The following is a 14,995-nucleotide window of genomic DNA, read 5'->3' on the forward strand; positions in this document are numbered from 1 at the left end:
ATAGATAGATAGATAGATATGCTAGCCCAGCATATATTAATCACCTCCTTCCCAGCTCTTACAGTGGTAAGGGTCTTATGAGTATATAGATACAAGGAAGAGAGCAGGGGCAGCTCAGGACCATCAGCATGGGACTGTTGATTAAAACACCTCCCACGGTGAGGCTTATCATAGATGGTGCACAGTCGGTGGGGATTCATGAATGCAGGCAGCATAAACAATTGCTGTTGTCACAGTCTACAATAGGGAAGAGATTTCTGATAGTAAACAGCTCTAATCTAGCAGAAAAATTCATAATGAGCTTCAGTGATTAGAAAGAGAAGCCAGACAAATTCAGACCAGAAATAAGGGTTCAATTTTTCATGTAATTAACCACTGGAACAACTTACCTAGTGATGGGTTGGATTCTCCGTCACTTGACGTCTTTAAATCAATATTGAATATCTTTCTAAAAAGATCCACTAAAGCTCAAAGAGATGTCATGGGCGTGATGGAGAAATTATTGGGTGAATTTTTTTGGCCTGTTATTATGCAAGTGGTCAGATTAGATGTTCATAATGGCCAGATGTTCTAAACATAAAATCTATGTATCTATGAATCATTTCGAAGTGGAGAGGGTGATGGATGAGCAAAGGGTTTGGAGTGAGGTATGCAGACTTCATCTCTAGCCTACTGACTTAAATGCAGCCCAAGCCATTAGTGAAGTCATCTTGTTACGCTGACTGCTGTTATGTGTTTTAGCAGAGCTGACTGGGAATTTTTTGACTAACTATATTTAATCAAAAAATGTCAATTCATCAAGGCCAAAATTTCCCATGGGAACTTGGATGAATATTTTGTTTAGAAAAAATTTGAAAATAAATGTGTGGAAAAATCTCGAAATGTTCCATTTTGACATTTTCAAAAGAAAACATTTCATTTTTTTCTGTTTGAAATGATTTTCATTTAGAACTTTGTTATTTTATGTTAAAAAATAAAGGTCAACATCAAAACAAAATGTCTTGAATTTATGTTTTTGATTGCCCGAAAATGATTTTTTTTCCTCTCTCTTTTTGGATTTTCAGTTCACAAAAAAATTTCAGGTTTTTTTGTTTGGTTGGTTGGTTTTTTGTTTTTTGTGGTGTTTTTTTTTTTTTTTTTCCTTATTTGTCCCAATTCCAGACAATAAAAAAATTCAAAAGCTCAAAAAATGTCATAAGGTGGGAAATCTGTTTTCCAACAACGCTGTGCCTTAATGTGAAATGAGCTGACGGGCCTCAGTCCAGTTCCCAGTGGACAGATGTCCACATCTCGCAACCCACTGCCTCCGTTAGCACCAACCAGCCCCTTACTGGCCGTCTCAGCAGTGAGGCCAAAGGGGGTAGAGGCTGAACTCCCCTCTCACATGCTGAAACACACTGGTCGGCATTGTTGGGTACACTTGTACTGACTATCGCTCATGCTGGACCTGTTCTCTGGACAGGAGACTTCAATCCCCAGGGCTATCAATCCAGCACCTTTCACCCAGTACTGAATTCACTTTAGAGAGACACCCGAAGTACTTCTCCAAACAGGAGATGAATGAAGGTGAAGGGAATGGTGGCTGGATGGTTGCAAATGGTATCTTAACCATTTCACCCAACCCAAGGCTAAACACTGATTAAGATGCTTAGAAAACACCTGACTTGCATGAAGTACTGCAGCTAGTCTGCGGCTTGAATGACATGGAATAGACCAACGGAGCTATGAGGTTCATTGACTGGTTGGTCCCCAGATGGGGAGCTCAGAGGTTTTCCAACTTTGCAGATGCTGAGACTGATAAAGGAAACATCATACCCAGGTCTGATCAAACAGCCTTTGGATTTCTGACAAAGCTTGCAGCCCACTGAGGCAAGGTGCTTGTGTTTCTCTAAAAACACGTTAATGACAGAGTGGTTTGGGATTTGGTATGAGGCTTGTATTGTCCAAAGCTCTGGGCTTTCCAGAAAATACCACATCTGTTTCTTTAATTGTTTTCTGTTCACCATTCAGCGATGCCAGCTTAAAAGACGCTCTTTCTGACTCGGACTCTGAAATGGGCAGCACCGAACAGCTTGACCATGGCAGCACAGACACGTTAGCAAATGGCTGCAAGGCAGACAGTGACGCTGCCAAGAGACTGGCCAAGCGCCTCTATCACCTTGAAGGATTCAAGCGCTGTGATGTGGCACGCCAGCTTGGGAAAAAGTAAGTGGCTCTTTCCATCATGACTAGGTCACAAGGCAAGTGTTAGAGGATATGGATCTGGGGAGAAGTCTACTGAGAAGATCTGATTTGCAATGCTGAGCTCAAAGCCGGCATGAAAGTGGCCCTACCATATGGGACAAAAGTGAACACTGGCTTCACTGGGGGAAATGGAACAGGGCAAAAGCAGAAGTGACTTCTTAAATGAAAGATCTGCTGTTCCAGGGAACTCTTGGGCTTGCTTCAGAGTCAGGTTCAATTACGAGCATTGGGATCTTTCTGGATGATAAGTGCTGTGTGAAATTGACATGGGCCCAACCCACACACCTAGATCCAAACACTCCTGAACTTTGGGAATGTTTAGAGAGTGGACCAGGATCATGATCTCAATTTCACAGATGATCACAGAACAACAAATTCTTATTCTGACTTTATAATAGGTCCAAACAAGACCCCTGAAATTAACACCCCCAGAATCTGAGGGGTTTGAGATCCAGATCTGGACTTTTTGATTAGGACCCATTTCTGACATAACATATCCTGAAATCTCACGTAAGCCACCACTCAGGGGACTTTTCTTAGAAGAGGTGGTTGTTAGGGAGAAGTCCAATAAAACTCTTATCACTGTTTTTTTTTTTGAATGCCTCCAATGAGCTCAGTCATGTACAAATCAGGGACTCAGTTGTCTCTCCAAGAAAATGAACAGCAGGTGTCACTGCTAAAGCTACAAAGGGACAATCTCTCCTATGGCTGCACAGTTCAACACCATGTCAGTTTCGATCTCCCTGGGTGATTCCAGTAAAGGTTAGTTCTCAGGCTGTTTCCCCTTGCTGTTCTTTTGAGCCTGGCTGATGTTTTCTTTCCTTGTTCTGTATATTTGTGAGGTTTATGCCTGTTACGTCCAATGGGGGTTGCATACAGGGGAAGGAGGAGGATCCTGGCCCTGAGAGTAAGCACCCCACATTCTCCTTTCCATCTGATATCTGACACCAGCTCAGGGGCAGCTTACGTTAAAAGCGCCACAGTCACTCACAGACTCCACTACAATTAGAATATTAGGCCTGCAGCCCTAACATGTACAGCTCCTGCTGAAATGAACAGGAGTGCTGGACAGAGAAGGATCAGACCAGTTTGTATCATCTAGTACCTGCAGCCCCTCTTCTGCCTGTCACCCCCTGCATGAAAGGGCAAGAACAAACACCAACGTAGCTTAGGCTGCCCCATCTCAGGTGACAACCAGGGGACCTACTGGAGGGCATTCTGGACACCGATTGAGAATGCTGCTTGCATTCCTGCCATGAAATAAGAATACAGAGGCCCCAGCAGAGTGTTTTCACAAAGCCACTCAGACAGTAACGGAGCATACACAAAGAGGTGACAACTACTCTACTGCACCATGAGCCATCAGCTGCCCTGGGCTGGGCTGGTGAGACTCCATGGCCACACCCTTCGAACCTGGACTGGATGTGGCAACGTGACCTTCTCCCCTGGCATGTAAGTAGTTTTACTGCACTTTGTTACTTACTCTTAAGAGGGAATCTCTTTGAATTCACAGTAGAGGGGCAAAGTTGAGCTTGGAGAATAACCCAATTGGTTATGTAGAATATTGTGGCTCGAGAATGGATCTTAAACCAGTGCAGTATGTATCCACTTCTAACCCTGTGCCAATACTCAGGGGAGAAATATTTGAAAGGGTCAGAACTCCTGGGTTCTGCTCCTGGCTCTGGAATAAGAATATTAGTGACTACAACAATCTAAGAAGCTGTATTAGTTGCTGCTCCTTCACAAAAGAAGCAATCTTTGGAGGGGGGAGAAAACACCAGGCAGATGTTAGATATTGGCCCTATGGGATTTTCGGCTTGGCCAGGCCCACTAGCCCAGGGAACTCTCACACCCCTTGATTGGGAGTCTTATTGCTTTCCAGACAATGGTTCCCCTGTGCTGTGTAAATTATACTATGAACTCATATAGGGCCAGGCCTGGAGTCTCTATACCCTAGGTATGCCCTGGTTGGTATCGATTTAGGACCTGATCCAGTGCCCATGGAAAGCAATGGAAAGATTCCCATTGATTCCCAATCGGTCTGAAATCTGATCCTTAATCTTCCCTGAGGGAGTCATAATTGTCAGTGAAACCTGTTTGCTAATTAACATGGTTTTTGTTTCCTTGCAGGGGCTGGGTGCCTTCGGCTGCCCCTTTTATGCATGGATGGAGATCCATTGCAATAGATCCTCCTACTCCAGCCAGGCACAGAGGTGGCAAGCGATGCAAACAACCAGAAGGGAGGAATGGGGATGTTTAACTTGTGCGATGCTGCGGAAGCTGGGATCTTCCAAGGCACTGGAGTGAATAGTCTCTGGGTTTAATGAAGAGGGGCTGATGCAGGGCTTTCCCAGTGATGGGTGTCCTGGGCTCTTGAATGTGTGTCCTGCCTTGATTCATCCAAAGCCAGATCTGACGACCCAAAGGACACGCTCCACGACCTGCATCCTCTCCCAGGGAAGGGATATGGCAGGAATGACTCTGCAAGAGTTGTGGTTTTCGTTAGAAATCTCTCCGATCTATTTTGAAGAGCTGTTTCTAATGTATGTAATGTGTGTATTGTGCCTGCAGCACGGGATCCGCAACGTTGTACATTCAAATTAAATACAAATGCCAGTAAAATCAAGTGCCACTTGCTTTATGGTGGGGCTCTGTCACATCTTGTAAGCGAGGCAAGATCAAGCCACAGCAACATGTGGATGGGAGCAGTGCTTAATTTGTAATGAAAGAGGTGCTGGGGCGCAAGCAATTTTTTACATTGATGCAGCGAGCCCAGAGGTGCCACGGCTCAGCCATGGGAAGCCCTGGCACACATTACGCACTGGATGGGAGACCTCCACGGAAATCTCAGGCACTGTAGGCAGTGGAGCTGGAGATGCAACTGGGCGGCTCTCTTCCTTCTAACTTAACGCTGAGCCAATTCCCCAGGGTGAGGCTCAGAAATGTTGCTACACTGGCGCGGCCTCCCTTTGTCTGACGTGGAAAGCCAAGGTCCTAACCAGCTGTGGCCGCTAATGTCTCCAAAGCTCTCATTACAAAAAATAAAAGTTAAAGTCCAGTTCAGATTCCAAAGCCATCCAAACAAACAAAAACACAGCAGATCCAGCAAGTTGCCCACATGGATAAACCAACAATTCCGTGACCCTGGCCTCAGATCCTGCCAAGGAACCGTTAGCACAGCCCTGCTTGCCTTCAGTTATTAAGTCCATGAGATTCCATCAGGAGTAGAAAGCTCTGCTTTTGGATCCACTTGCAGGATTGGGGCCTTAAGCATAACCCTTGTTATCCCTTTCCTCTTATCCGTCTTTTGTCTGTAGTTATCTCTGAGGTTTATGTCTAAACTTGTAAGGGCTTTGGGGCAGTGATGTCCTCTATTGCTTGAAATTCCTTGCAAACTTTGGACTTATAAAAATAATACCATCATTCATTATTTGTATTAAGTAGCACTACAAGGCCCCTTTGTGCTAATGCAGATGTTAGCCCAATGTCCTGGACAAATTCCAATGTAGATCATTACATTCTGCCTCCCTAAATTAACCCTGCAATTTTCACTGCAGGCATTCTTCTCTTCCTGACCTCAGCCGTTGTGTTATGTTGTTGAACAGTGTTTCGCTCCAGACGCAGCAGCATTACAATGATGGATGAATGATCCCTGTGTGGCTGGCATATCAGTTTGTAAACTGCTTTGAGATCCTTTGAGATGAAAGGCGCTATACCAGTGTAGGATAATTAGCATGAAGCATCACATTTTTCATGAGACTGAAAAAGGACGTCATTATATGAATTACTGGTGCTCCAAAGGGCATATGCTGTTAAGCTGAGATAATTACCCATTTCTCGCAAACATCCATCAATTATTCTTTCATTAATTTTTGGTATTAATATCAAATATTAACGGAGGCCTCACTCGGCTACATCGTCACAGGCAAAGAGCAAACAAGCCACACTGAGAGTTCTGAACGAGGGCTGGGTATCTCTGCAGCCACAGGAAATGCCCTGGTTTTTATACAAAACTCCTTTGCCAGGATTTTCAAAACTGGAGGTGTGAAGTTAGGCCCTTGAGCCCACAGTTAGGTGCCTAAATAAGTTGCCTGATTTTCAGAAGTCTACCAGCAGTTACCACTCAGCTCGGGATCAGGGCTGAAGATCATGGCAACTGACCAGCACTTTTGAAAGATCAGGTCACTTATTTTGGTGCCTGAATACAGGGTGAGATTCTCTGCTGCCCCAAGGTGCGTGGGGAAAGGTAGCTTTCAGCTTCTGACACCTTCCTACCGCCTGATTCGAGGCTGCTCCTTCTTCTTAGCGTATGCATAAAGTGCCTCAGGTGGCACATGACCAGGATTCAGCACCGAATTTGGTCCGCTGGTTGGATCATTAGCTTACCCAGCCCAGGTGATGTGAACGCTGATCCATGCCCTCCTTTGAGGCTTCAGAATGCTATGCCCCTCCCCTTCCTGTCTGCAACACCTGTCAGCTCCGCCCCAGAACACCCCGTACACTGTGGGTCACCTACAGCAGCCCAATGTGTTGCCTGCATGGTGGAAATCTCCCCTGGCCCTCAGCATTCGTTTATGGCCCCCATACACCACTCACACAGGGAGGAAGGGTCTGTCTACACTGCACTCAGTGGGGTGACTGCAGCACAGGTTGAAATAGCCGAGCTAGCTTTGATTTAGCTAGATCCAATGAGAATAGCAGTGGAGCCATGGGAATGAGGGATGTCCAAGCCCACCTGGGATCCTGGCTATGTACTTGAATGGCTAACCCACGCTGCCACCACTTCATGGCTATTGTTATTGGAGCTAGGCTAGATCAAATCTAGCTGGGCTGTCTCTACACATGCAGCAATCAGATCTCTGAGTGTAGTGTAGACAGAGCGTTAGGAGCCTGATTCTAGGCAGCCCAGGTGTAAAATTAGCCCCCGATGTTCTGCTGAACATCTTATGCCGATGTTCCATAGCCCGCGGCGTGACATGGCTTTTTAGGAAATAGATTGTGGTCCACACGTGCTGGCTACATTGTACATAATGGCTCTGCAGATCATTTTAAAATTCATATGAAATGCAATGACACTAGCAAACAGTGGATGAGTTAATCAGACATAAAAGGTGTTTTCAAAATATGCCTTTTGCTACTGTGTGGCGTTCCTTTTCCTCCTCCGTCCCCGACCGAAATGTCTTTCATAGGCAAGCCCTGGAGATGGAACACTATATTCAACTGCAATTGCCTCTTTGACAATCTTCTAGATGCTTTACAGCACAGGGAGGAACATGCTTTATAGTCAGAAGAAAATGGAGCCTCTAAAAGTGACACAATGGGATCCCCTGATTATTCTCACTCAGTGCCTCCCTTGTCAATTTGGCTTGGTTTTCAAGTTAAAATACGTGGTTTCTGTCAAGCCATGTCCCTCCCAGTCACACAGCATTAAGCCATGAAGAGAGTTCAGTAGCAGGCTGTCAGGAGCTGTGTCAGGAGCATATCGGTGCCAGGAGTTTTCAGGCACCTGAAAAGTGCATTAATATTTTACGAACACAGTGGCTCACTGCAGTCAGAGTATGGATCATTGATGTCACAGTGCATCTTGGCCTATACAAATCTTTAACAGCAGCTTTGTGGGGGCCGTTTGCACTGTCTCCTTCCATTCTGAAGTGTAGTTCCTATAAAAGGATGAGAGATGATAAAGAGTAAGTGATAGATGGGATTAAATCGGTGGGCCCAGATAATCTTCATCCAAGAATATTAAAGGAATTGGCACATGAAATTGCAAGCCCATTAGCAAGAATTTTTAATGAATCTGTAAACTCAGGGGTTGTACTGTATGACTGGAGAATTGCTAACATATTTCCTATTTTTAAGAAAGGGAAAAAAAGTGATCCGGGTAACTACAGGCCTGTTAGTTTGACATCTGTAGTATGCAAGGTCTTGGAAAAAATTTTGAAGGAGAAAGTAATTAAGTTTCAGAGTAACAGCCGTGTTAGTCTGTATTCGCAAAAAGAAAAGGAGTACTTGTGGCACCTTAGAGACTAACCAATTTATTTGAGCATGAGCTTTCTTGAGCTACAGCTCACTTCATCGGATGCTCATGCTCAAATAAATTAGTTAGTCTCTAAGGTGCCACAAGTACTCCTTTTCTTTTTGAAAGTAGTTAAGGACATTGAGGTCAATGGTAAATGGGACAAAATACAACATGGTTTTACAAAAGGTAGATCATGCCAAACCAACCTGATCTCCTTCTTTGAGAAAGTAACAGAGTTTTTAGACAAAGGAAACACAGTGGATCTAATTTACCTAGATTTTCAGTAAGGCATTTGATACTGTGCCACCTGGGGAATTATTAGTTAAATTGGAAAAGATGGGGATCAATATGAAAATTGAAAGATGGCTAAGGAATTGGTTAAAAGGGAGATTACAGCAGATTATACTGAAAGGTGAACTGTCAGGCTGGAGGGAGGTTACCAGTGGAGTTCCTCAGGGATCAGTTTTGGGACCAATCTTATTTACTCTTTTTATTACTGACCTCGGCACAAAAAGTGGGAGTGTGCTAATAAAGTTTGCGGATGATACAAAGCTGGGAGGTATTGCCAATTTAGAGAAGGACCGGGATACCATACAGGAACATCTGGATGACCTTGTAAACTGGAGTAATAGTAATAGGATGAAATTTAATAGTGAGAAGTGTAAGGTCATGCATTTAGGGATTAATAACAAGAATTTTAGTTATAAGCTAGAGACGTATCAATTAGAAGTAACGGAGGAGGAGAAGGACCTTGGAGTATTGGTTGACCACAGGATGACTATGAGCTGCCAATGTGATATGGCCGTGAAAAAAGCTAATGCGGTCTTGGGATGCATCAGGAGAGGTATTTCCAGTAGAGATCATAGAATCATAGAATATCAGGGTTGGAAGGGACCTCAGGAGGTCATCCAGTCCAACCCTCTGCTCAAAGCAGGACCAATCCCCAGCTAAGATAAAGATGAGCCAATAAGGATAGGAGATAAGGAGGTGTTAGTACCTTTATACAAGGCACTGGTAAGACCTCACTTGGAATACTGTGTGCAGTTCTGGTCTCCCATGTTTAAGAAGGATGAATTCATACTGGAACAGGTACAGAGAATGGCCACTAGGATGATCCGAGGAATGGAAAACCTGTCTTATGAAGGGCGACTCAAAAAGCTTGGCTTGTTTAGCCTAACCAAAAGAAGGTTGAGAGGAGATATAATTGCTCTCTATAAATATATCAGAGGGATAAATATCAGAGAGGGAGAGGAATTATTTAAGCTCAGTACCAATGTGGACACAAGAACAAATGGATATAAACTGGCCATCGGGAAGTTTAGACTTGAAATTAGACAAAGGTTTCTAACCATCAGAGGAGTGAAGTTCTGGAATAGCCTTCCAAGGGAAGCAGTGGGGGCAAAAGACCTATCTGGCTTCAAGATTAAACTCGATAAGTTTATGGAGGAGATGGTATGATGGGATAACATGATTTTGGCAATTAATTGATCTTTAAATATCCATGGTAAAGAGGCCCAATGGCCTGTGATGGGATGTTAGATGGGGTGGGATCTGAGTTACTACAGAGAATTCTTTCCTGGGTATCTGGCTGGTGAATCTTGCCCATATGCTCAGGGTTCAGCTGATTGCCATATTTGGGTTCGGGAAGGAATTTTCCTCCAGGGCAGATTGGAAGAGGCCCTGGGGGGTTTTCTTCTTCCTCTGTAGCATGGGGCATGGGTCACTTGCTGGAGGATTCTCTGCACGTTGAAGTCTTTAAACCATGAGCTGAGGACTTCAATAGCTCAGACATAGGTGAGAGGTTTATCGCAGGAGTGGGTGGGTGAGATTCTGCGGCCTGCATTTTGCAGGAGGTCAGACTAGATGATCATAATGGTCCCTTCTGACCTTAATATCTATCTATGTCTATGAAAGATGCTTTTCCTCTGTCGTTTGGAGCAGAGAGGATTTGTGGCTTGATATCTATTACAACCTGCTCTTTTTGATGGCTCCCAGAGTTTCATTTGGGTTCCTTCCCCTCAAACCCAACTTCAGAAGCTCTTCGGCCTGTCAGCAGCAATGTGTGGCCCAGCACTAGCAGCCAGAGTTAACAAAAGGAGCTCTACCTGTTTAGCTTACCAAAAAGAAGACCAAGTGGTGACTTGATTACAGCGTATAAGAACCTTTACTGGAAGAAAACACTGGGTACTAAAAGATTCCTTAATCTCGTGGAGAAAGGTACAAGGAAGACCAATGGCTGGAAGTTAAAGCCAGACAAATTAAACTGAGAAAGTTATCTAATTTAATAGTAAGAGTGATTAACCACTGGAACACATGACCAACTGAAGTGGTGGATTCTCCATCTCTTGACACCTTCAGAGCCAGACTGGATGCTTTTCTGGAAGAGATGCCTTGCCCTCATGCAGACCAACATTGTCTCATTGTTTCCTTGTATGCCCCCATGGGCCCATCTTTATCCATCTCTTGTTTCCTGTCTTATATTTAGACTGGACACTCTTTGGAGTAAGGACTGTCTTTTTGTTCTGACTGGACAGCGCCAGCACAGTGGGGTTCTGGTCTGTGATGACTAGGGTTCCTAGGCATTATGGTCATACAGATAGTAAATAATACAAATAATGATAGACACAAGAGATTGGGTTCAGTACAGGAGTAACTAGATGAAATTCTCTGGCCTGTGTTTTACAGAAGGTCAATTTTATGGTCCCTTCTGGCCTTCAGATCTATAAATCTATGAACTTACCTTCTCCATAAAGATTAAAACATGGCCTAGAGAATCGTTGCTGGTGAAAATTCCTATGATCTCCAAGTAGTGTTATAGATGGCCAGGGCTAGAGGTGCAGCTGAGATGCCACCTCGGGCGAGAGGACCATTCCAAAACCCATGTTCTCCTTCAGCCCCCTCCTCACTCTTCCCCTCCCCCCGGCCTCTCTTCTCACACACTCCATCCCCAAAGGGGGGGGCCTTGTTGTCTTTCCCTGCTCCCTGCCCACCATTTCCTTCCATCCCTGACACGTAATAAGTGTTTCAGTGAGCTGGTCCCCGCTGTGTATTAGGGAGAGTTACTCCATCACTATGACATCATCAAAACAGTTCAACAAGTCTAATCCACTTGCTTTGTCTAAATCATTGTCTATGTCTCCCTCTAGTGGCTGGACCCAGCAAAGACCCTGCTTCTTACTGTACTACCCATAGCTGAATGACTCCTTCCGCTCAAATGGCAAGAACTTGTGCTGGGGGCCCTAGATTCAATGCTTACCATTGACTGTTTTGTCTCTGTGTAGGCAACCAGGGTTCACAACACAGGCAATAAAGGGGCAGATTTTTAAAGGCAACTGGTGGAGTTAGGCCTCAAACTCCATTTTCACAGGCACAAAAGGCTGCTAGGTGCTCAATTCTCATGAAACACCCATTGAGGGTCACTGAATTGCCCTTTGTGCCTGTGAAAATCTCCCCCAAGGATTAAAGGCGGGGGATTTTAGAATCTCTGCAAGTACCTGCTGGAAGTTGGGTTGGCCAGGAGAAGAGACTGTGTGATTCCTGTTATAAAGAGAGTGTTCTTCCCCTATGGGTCAGCTGATTGCTCCCTCTTTAATTACAGCAATGAATTTAGCAAGTTGGTAGCAGAAGAATATCTCAGTTTCTTTGACTTCACTGGGCTCACCCTGGACAAAGCACTCAGGTGAGCCTCTCTGTTTTCATTAAAGACCTACCCCATGACAAATTGATCTAGAAGCCCAGTGTTTCCAATGTGCCGTGTAGTATCATTATTTGCCATGTAGTTCAGCTCCGCTTATGCGCTTAAGGTTTGACGACTGATTGTGTGTATAATGACAGCTGGAGGCTGACAGATGTGTTGGTGTAACAGGAATCCCAGCTGTGGTTAAATATTGACTGTGATCTAATGATCGGCACAATATGCTCCCACTGGAAACGGGCTCTGAGCTGCATGAGTCTCAGTTGGCCAGAGCTTGAAGGGGTTTGGGCCTGAGGTTCTAGTTAGGACCCATCTCTCTGTGGAAAACACCAAATTAAAGTAACGCCCAGTTGACTGTGAGGCAAACCCAGCCCCAGCTGTACAACCCCAGCTGGCACCATTCTCCTGTGCAAGAGACAGGGCTGGATTTAGGGAGCTGAGCTGGCACAGAGCCCAGCATGCAGGATATTAGTGGGAACAGGCCATCGCGGGCAGGGCAGGGCAAGAATTTGCCCTTCTCCGAGTGAGGTCACACAGAAGCACACAGGCCAGGGGGTTGAGCTAGAGTACACAGAGCAGCTCCCCAGCTGCTCCATAACCTTGCAGAAAGGCTGTTGCCCCTTTGCTCCCCGCACAGCTCAGGTGAGGCCCTGGGCTGTGGATTTCCATTGAGACCTGTAAGCTGAAATGTCCTTTTCTATTTGCAGAACGTTCTTGAAAGCGTTCCCTCTGATGGGAGAGACTCAGGAACGGGAGCGCGTGCTGATCCACTTCTCCCGGAGATACTGCCAGTGCAACCCAGAAGAGAGCACGTCGGAAGGTACCTCCCCGCCTCCTCTCAGACACCTCACCCTCCCTGACAGTGCTGACAATGTGTGTGCACCAGCTGGTCTGCTGTACAACCAAGAGCAGAGATCCTAAAGCGCAGCCTAGGGTCTGCTGGTAACCTGGAGGCCACTTGCTGGTAATCTGCAAAGAGCTGGCTAGTGCTGACTCAGACAGTGTGAGCAACTCCTTCCTGAAGGACAAAGCAGGGTCGCACTTCAGGGAGGGGAACATCTGTAAATAGTCCATAGCTAATAATTGATTAATGGATGTGACATGCAGGAGTAATCTGTGGTGTAGGTGGTTATAAACACAGCAGAACAAGATGGTTCTAAGCCATGCTTACAAGCAACCTGTGGGCCCCTATAGCAGTCTCTGGTTATTAAAACCTCTATTAGATATTTATTAACCTTTTATAAACGATTTAGAAATGGAACCTTCATATAGAGTCTGACCCAACAGGCTTATCTCACTAAGGGCCACTAAAATCCACAGATACATTATCCTAAGACTTCCCCGTGGCAGACATTGTGGCAGATGCTACAAATCAGTGGCATGATCATGTGGGGGAGAGGAGGTGGTTCACGTGGTTGCAGATGGAAAGGGAGAGGCCCATCGGAGAATCTCTGCATTGGGATGTCATCCACACTAGGGAAAATGTTTGAGAACCCACGTCTAGATTACTGGCAACGGTGATTTCCTTACCATGATACAACTTCATGTGCAATGGTCTTGTCAGTATATTTGTTGTCCCATTTTGTAGAGAAAACAGCTAAGCTTTTAATTTGAGCAACCTCCTATGACTGCTGCTCCCATGATCTGTATTCTTTGTTTCAACAAACCCTATAAAAACACAGTTGGGGGAGGGGGATATTGTTTCATTTGAAATATTTATTCAGGCAATTCCCTGTACGAAGATGTGAGAAAACAGAAGGTGTGTGGGTGATGCCTACAAGATCAAAGGGAGTGCACAATGAAATGCCTGGGCGTACTTTGCAAGCCGAAGTCTGGACAGCCCATTATAGCGCAGTCCTGCAAACATGCGTTTGACAGCTTCTCATTTGTGCTGAGCACTAGTGTCTTCTGCTGAGAGGAGCACAGATGTCAGAAAAAGAGATCTCCTCAAGTGAAGTTACAGGTCGATGGCAGGAATGGAGGTGGAGCAGGCTTTGGGTGGTGGGAGAATAGCCAGCATTTCACCATGTAGGACTCTTGGTTGCAATCCCTGTAAGGGAATGTTTAAACGCAAACTAACCGGCTGTTTCTAGTGGTTTCACTTGTTTGATTGCACAGAAATATTTCTGTTGATAAAAAGATTTTGCAAAGCCGTATTTTTATAAAATCTAAGGGCCAAATCCTTTCAACTTCACATAGTGCTTTCAAATCTGCTTGTGTGAGTAAGTGTGAGTCAATGTGAGTAAGACTGGCAGACTCTAAATGCTGGGCCTAAATTGACCATCGTGTCCCTTTAACAATACGATAATAACATTATTAGAAACAGCTCAAGTTCATCTGCAATTCCTGACTAACTTTGGCAATCCAAAGGGAGAACATTCTTACATTAATTGTACGTTCGCTAACTAAAATGCTGGCAAATCCAGTCTCCAATTTGGGATAGCTCCTTGCCAAATTGAGCTTGCAAAAGATGAGCGGTTTTCGGACATTTGTGAGATGGCTGAAAGTGAAACATGGGGTGAACTGTACAGTCAGTGGAATGCAGTCAGCTGCCTAGAAGGGCAAACACCAGCTCAAGACAAGATTACAGTTACATGATGACAAAGCTATGCTGTGCAGTGAGTTATAATCAATTTGTGTAAGGTCATGGTCCTGGCTGAGTCTGCCCCTTGTGGATGGTCACCAGCCACCCGTCACCCAACCTTTGGATCCCAGCTGCTTCCAGCCTGCTAGGTCTGTGTAGAGGCCAGGCACGGTCTCTGCTTTCTCCTCTAGACACACTCCCAGGGTGCAGACTGCATGTCTGAACTCCTTCCTTGGGATGGGAGACTCCAGAGTCCTACTATCGAGACCTCTAGATCAGTGCTGAACCTCCCAAGGCTCTCCAGTTGCTTATGCATGCTCCCATGCAGCGCTTCCCTCCTGCCGCTGCCCCGTGGGATGTCTGGTTTATAATTTTATTCTTCAGGGACATGTGGCTGTGCAAGGAACTTCTTAAACATGCACACTTTACTCTTAGGACTTGTCTACAAAGGGAC

The 14,995-nt window shown here is 45.1% G+C and overlaps 1 protein-coding gene across 1 annotated transcript in view; it reads left to right on the forward strand.

The window, feature by feature from the left end:
- Nucleotides 1–14,995, forward strand: part of PSD2 (pleckstrin and Sec7 domain containing 2) — a 101,976-nt gene that overhangs the window by 39,511 nt on the left and 47,470 nt on the right. Inside the window, exons 3-5 of the mRNA XM_077824163.1 lie at nucleotides 2,011–2,205; nucleotides 11,862–11,942; nucleotides 12,665–12,777. Coding sequence (XP_077680289.1) covers nucleotides 2,011–2,205; nucleotides 11,862–11,942; nucleotides 12,665–12,777 — 389 coding nt within the window. The remainder of the gene's footprint in view (nucleotides 1–2,010; nucleotides 2,206–11,861; nucleotides 11,943–12,664; nucleotides 12,778–14,995) is intronic.

The sequence above is a fragment of the Eretmochelys imbricata genome, chromosome 8 (genome assembly GCF_965152235.1).
Source record: "Eretmochelys imbricata isolate rEreImb1 chromosome 8, rEreImb1.hap1, whole genome shotgun sequence".
Taxonomy (NCBI): Eukaryota; Metazoa; Chordata; order Testudines; family Cheloniidae; genus Eretmochelys; species Eretmochelys imbricata.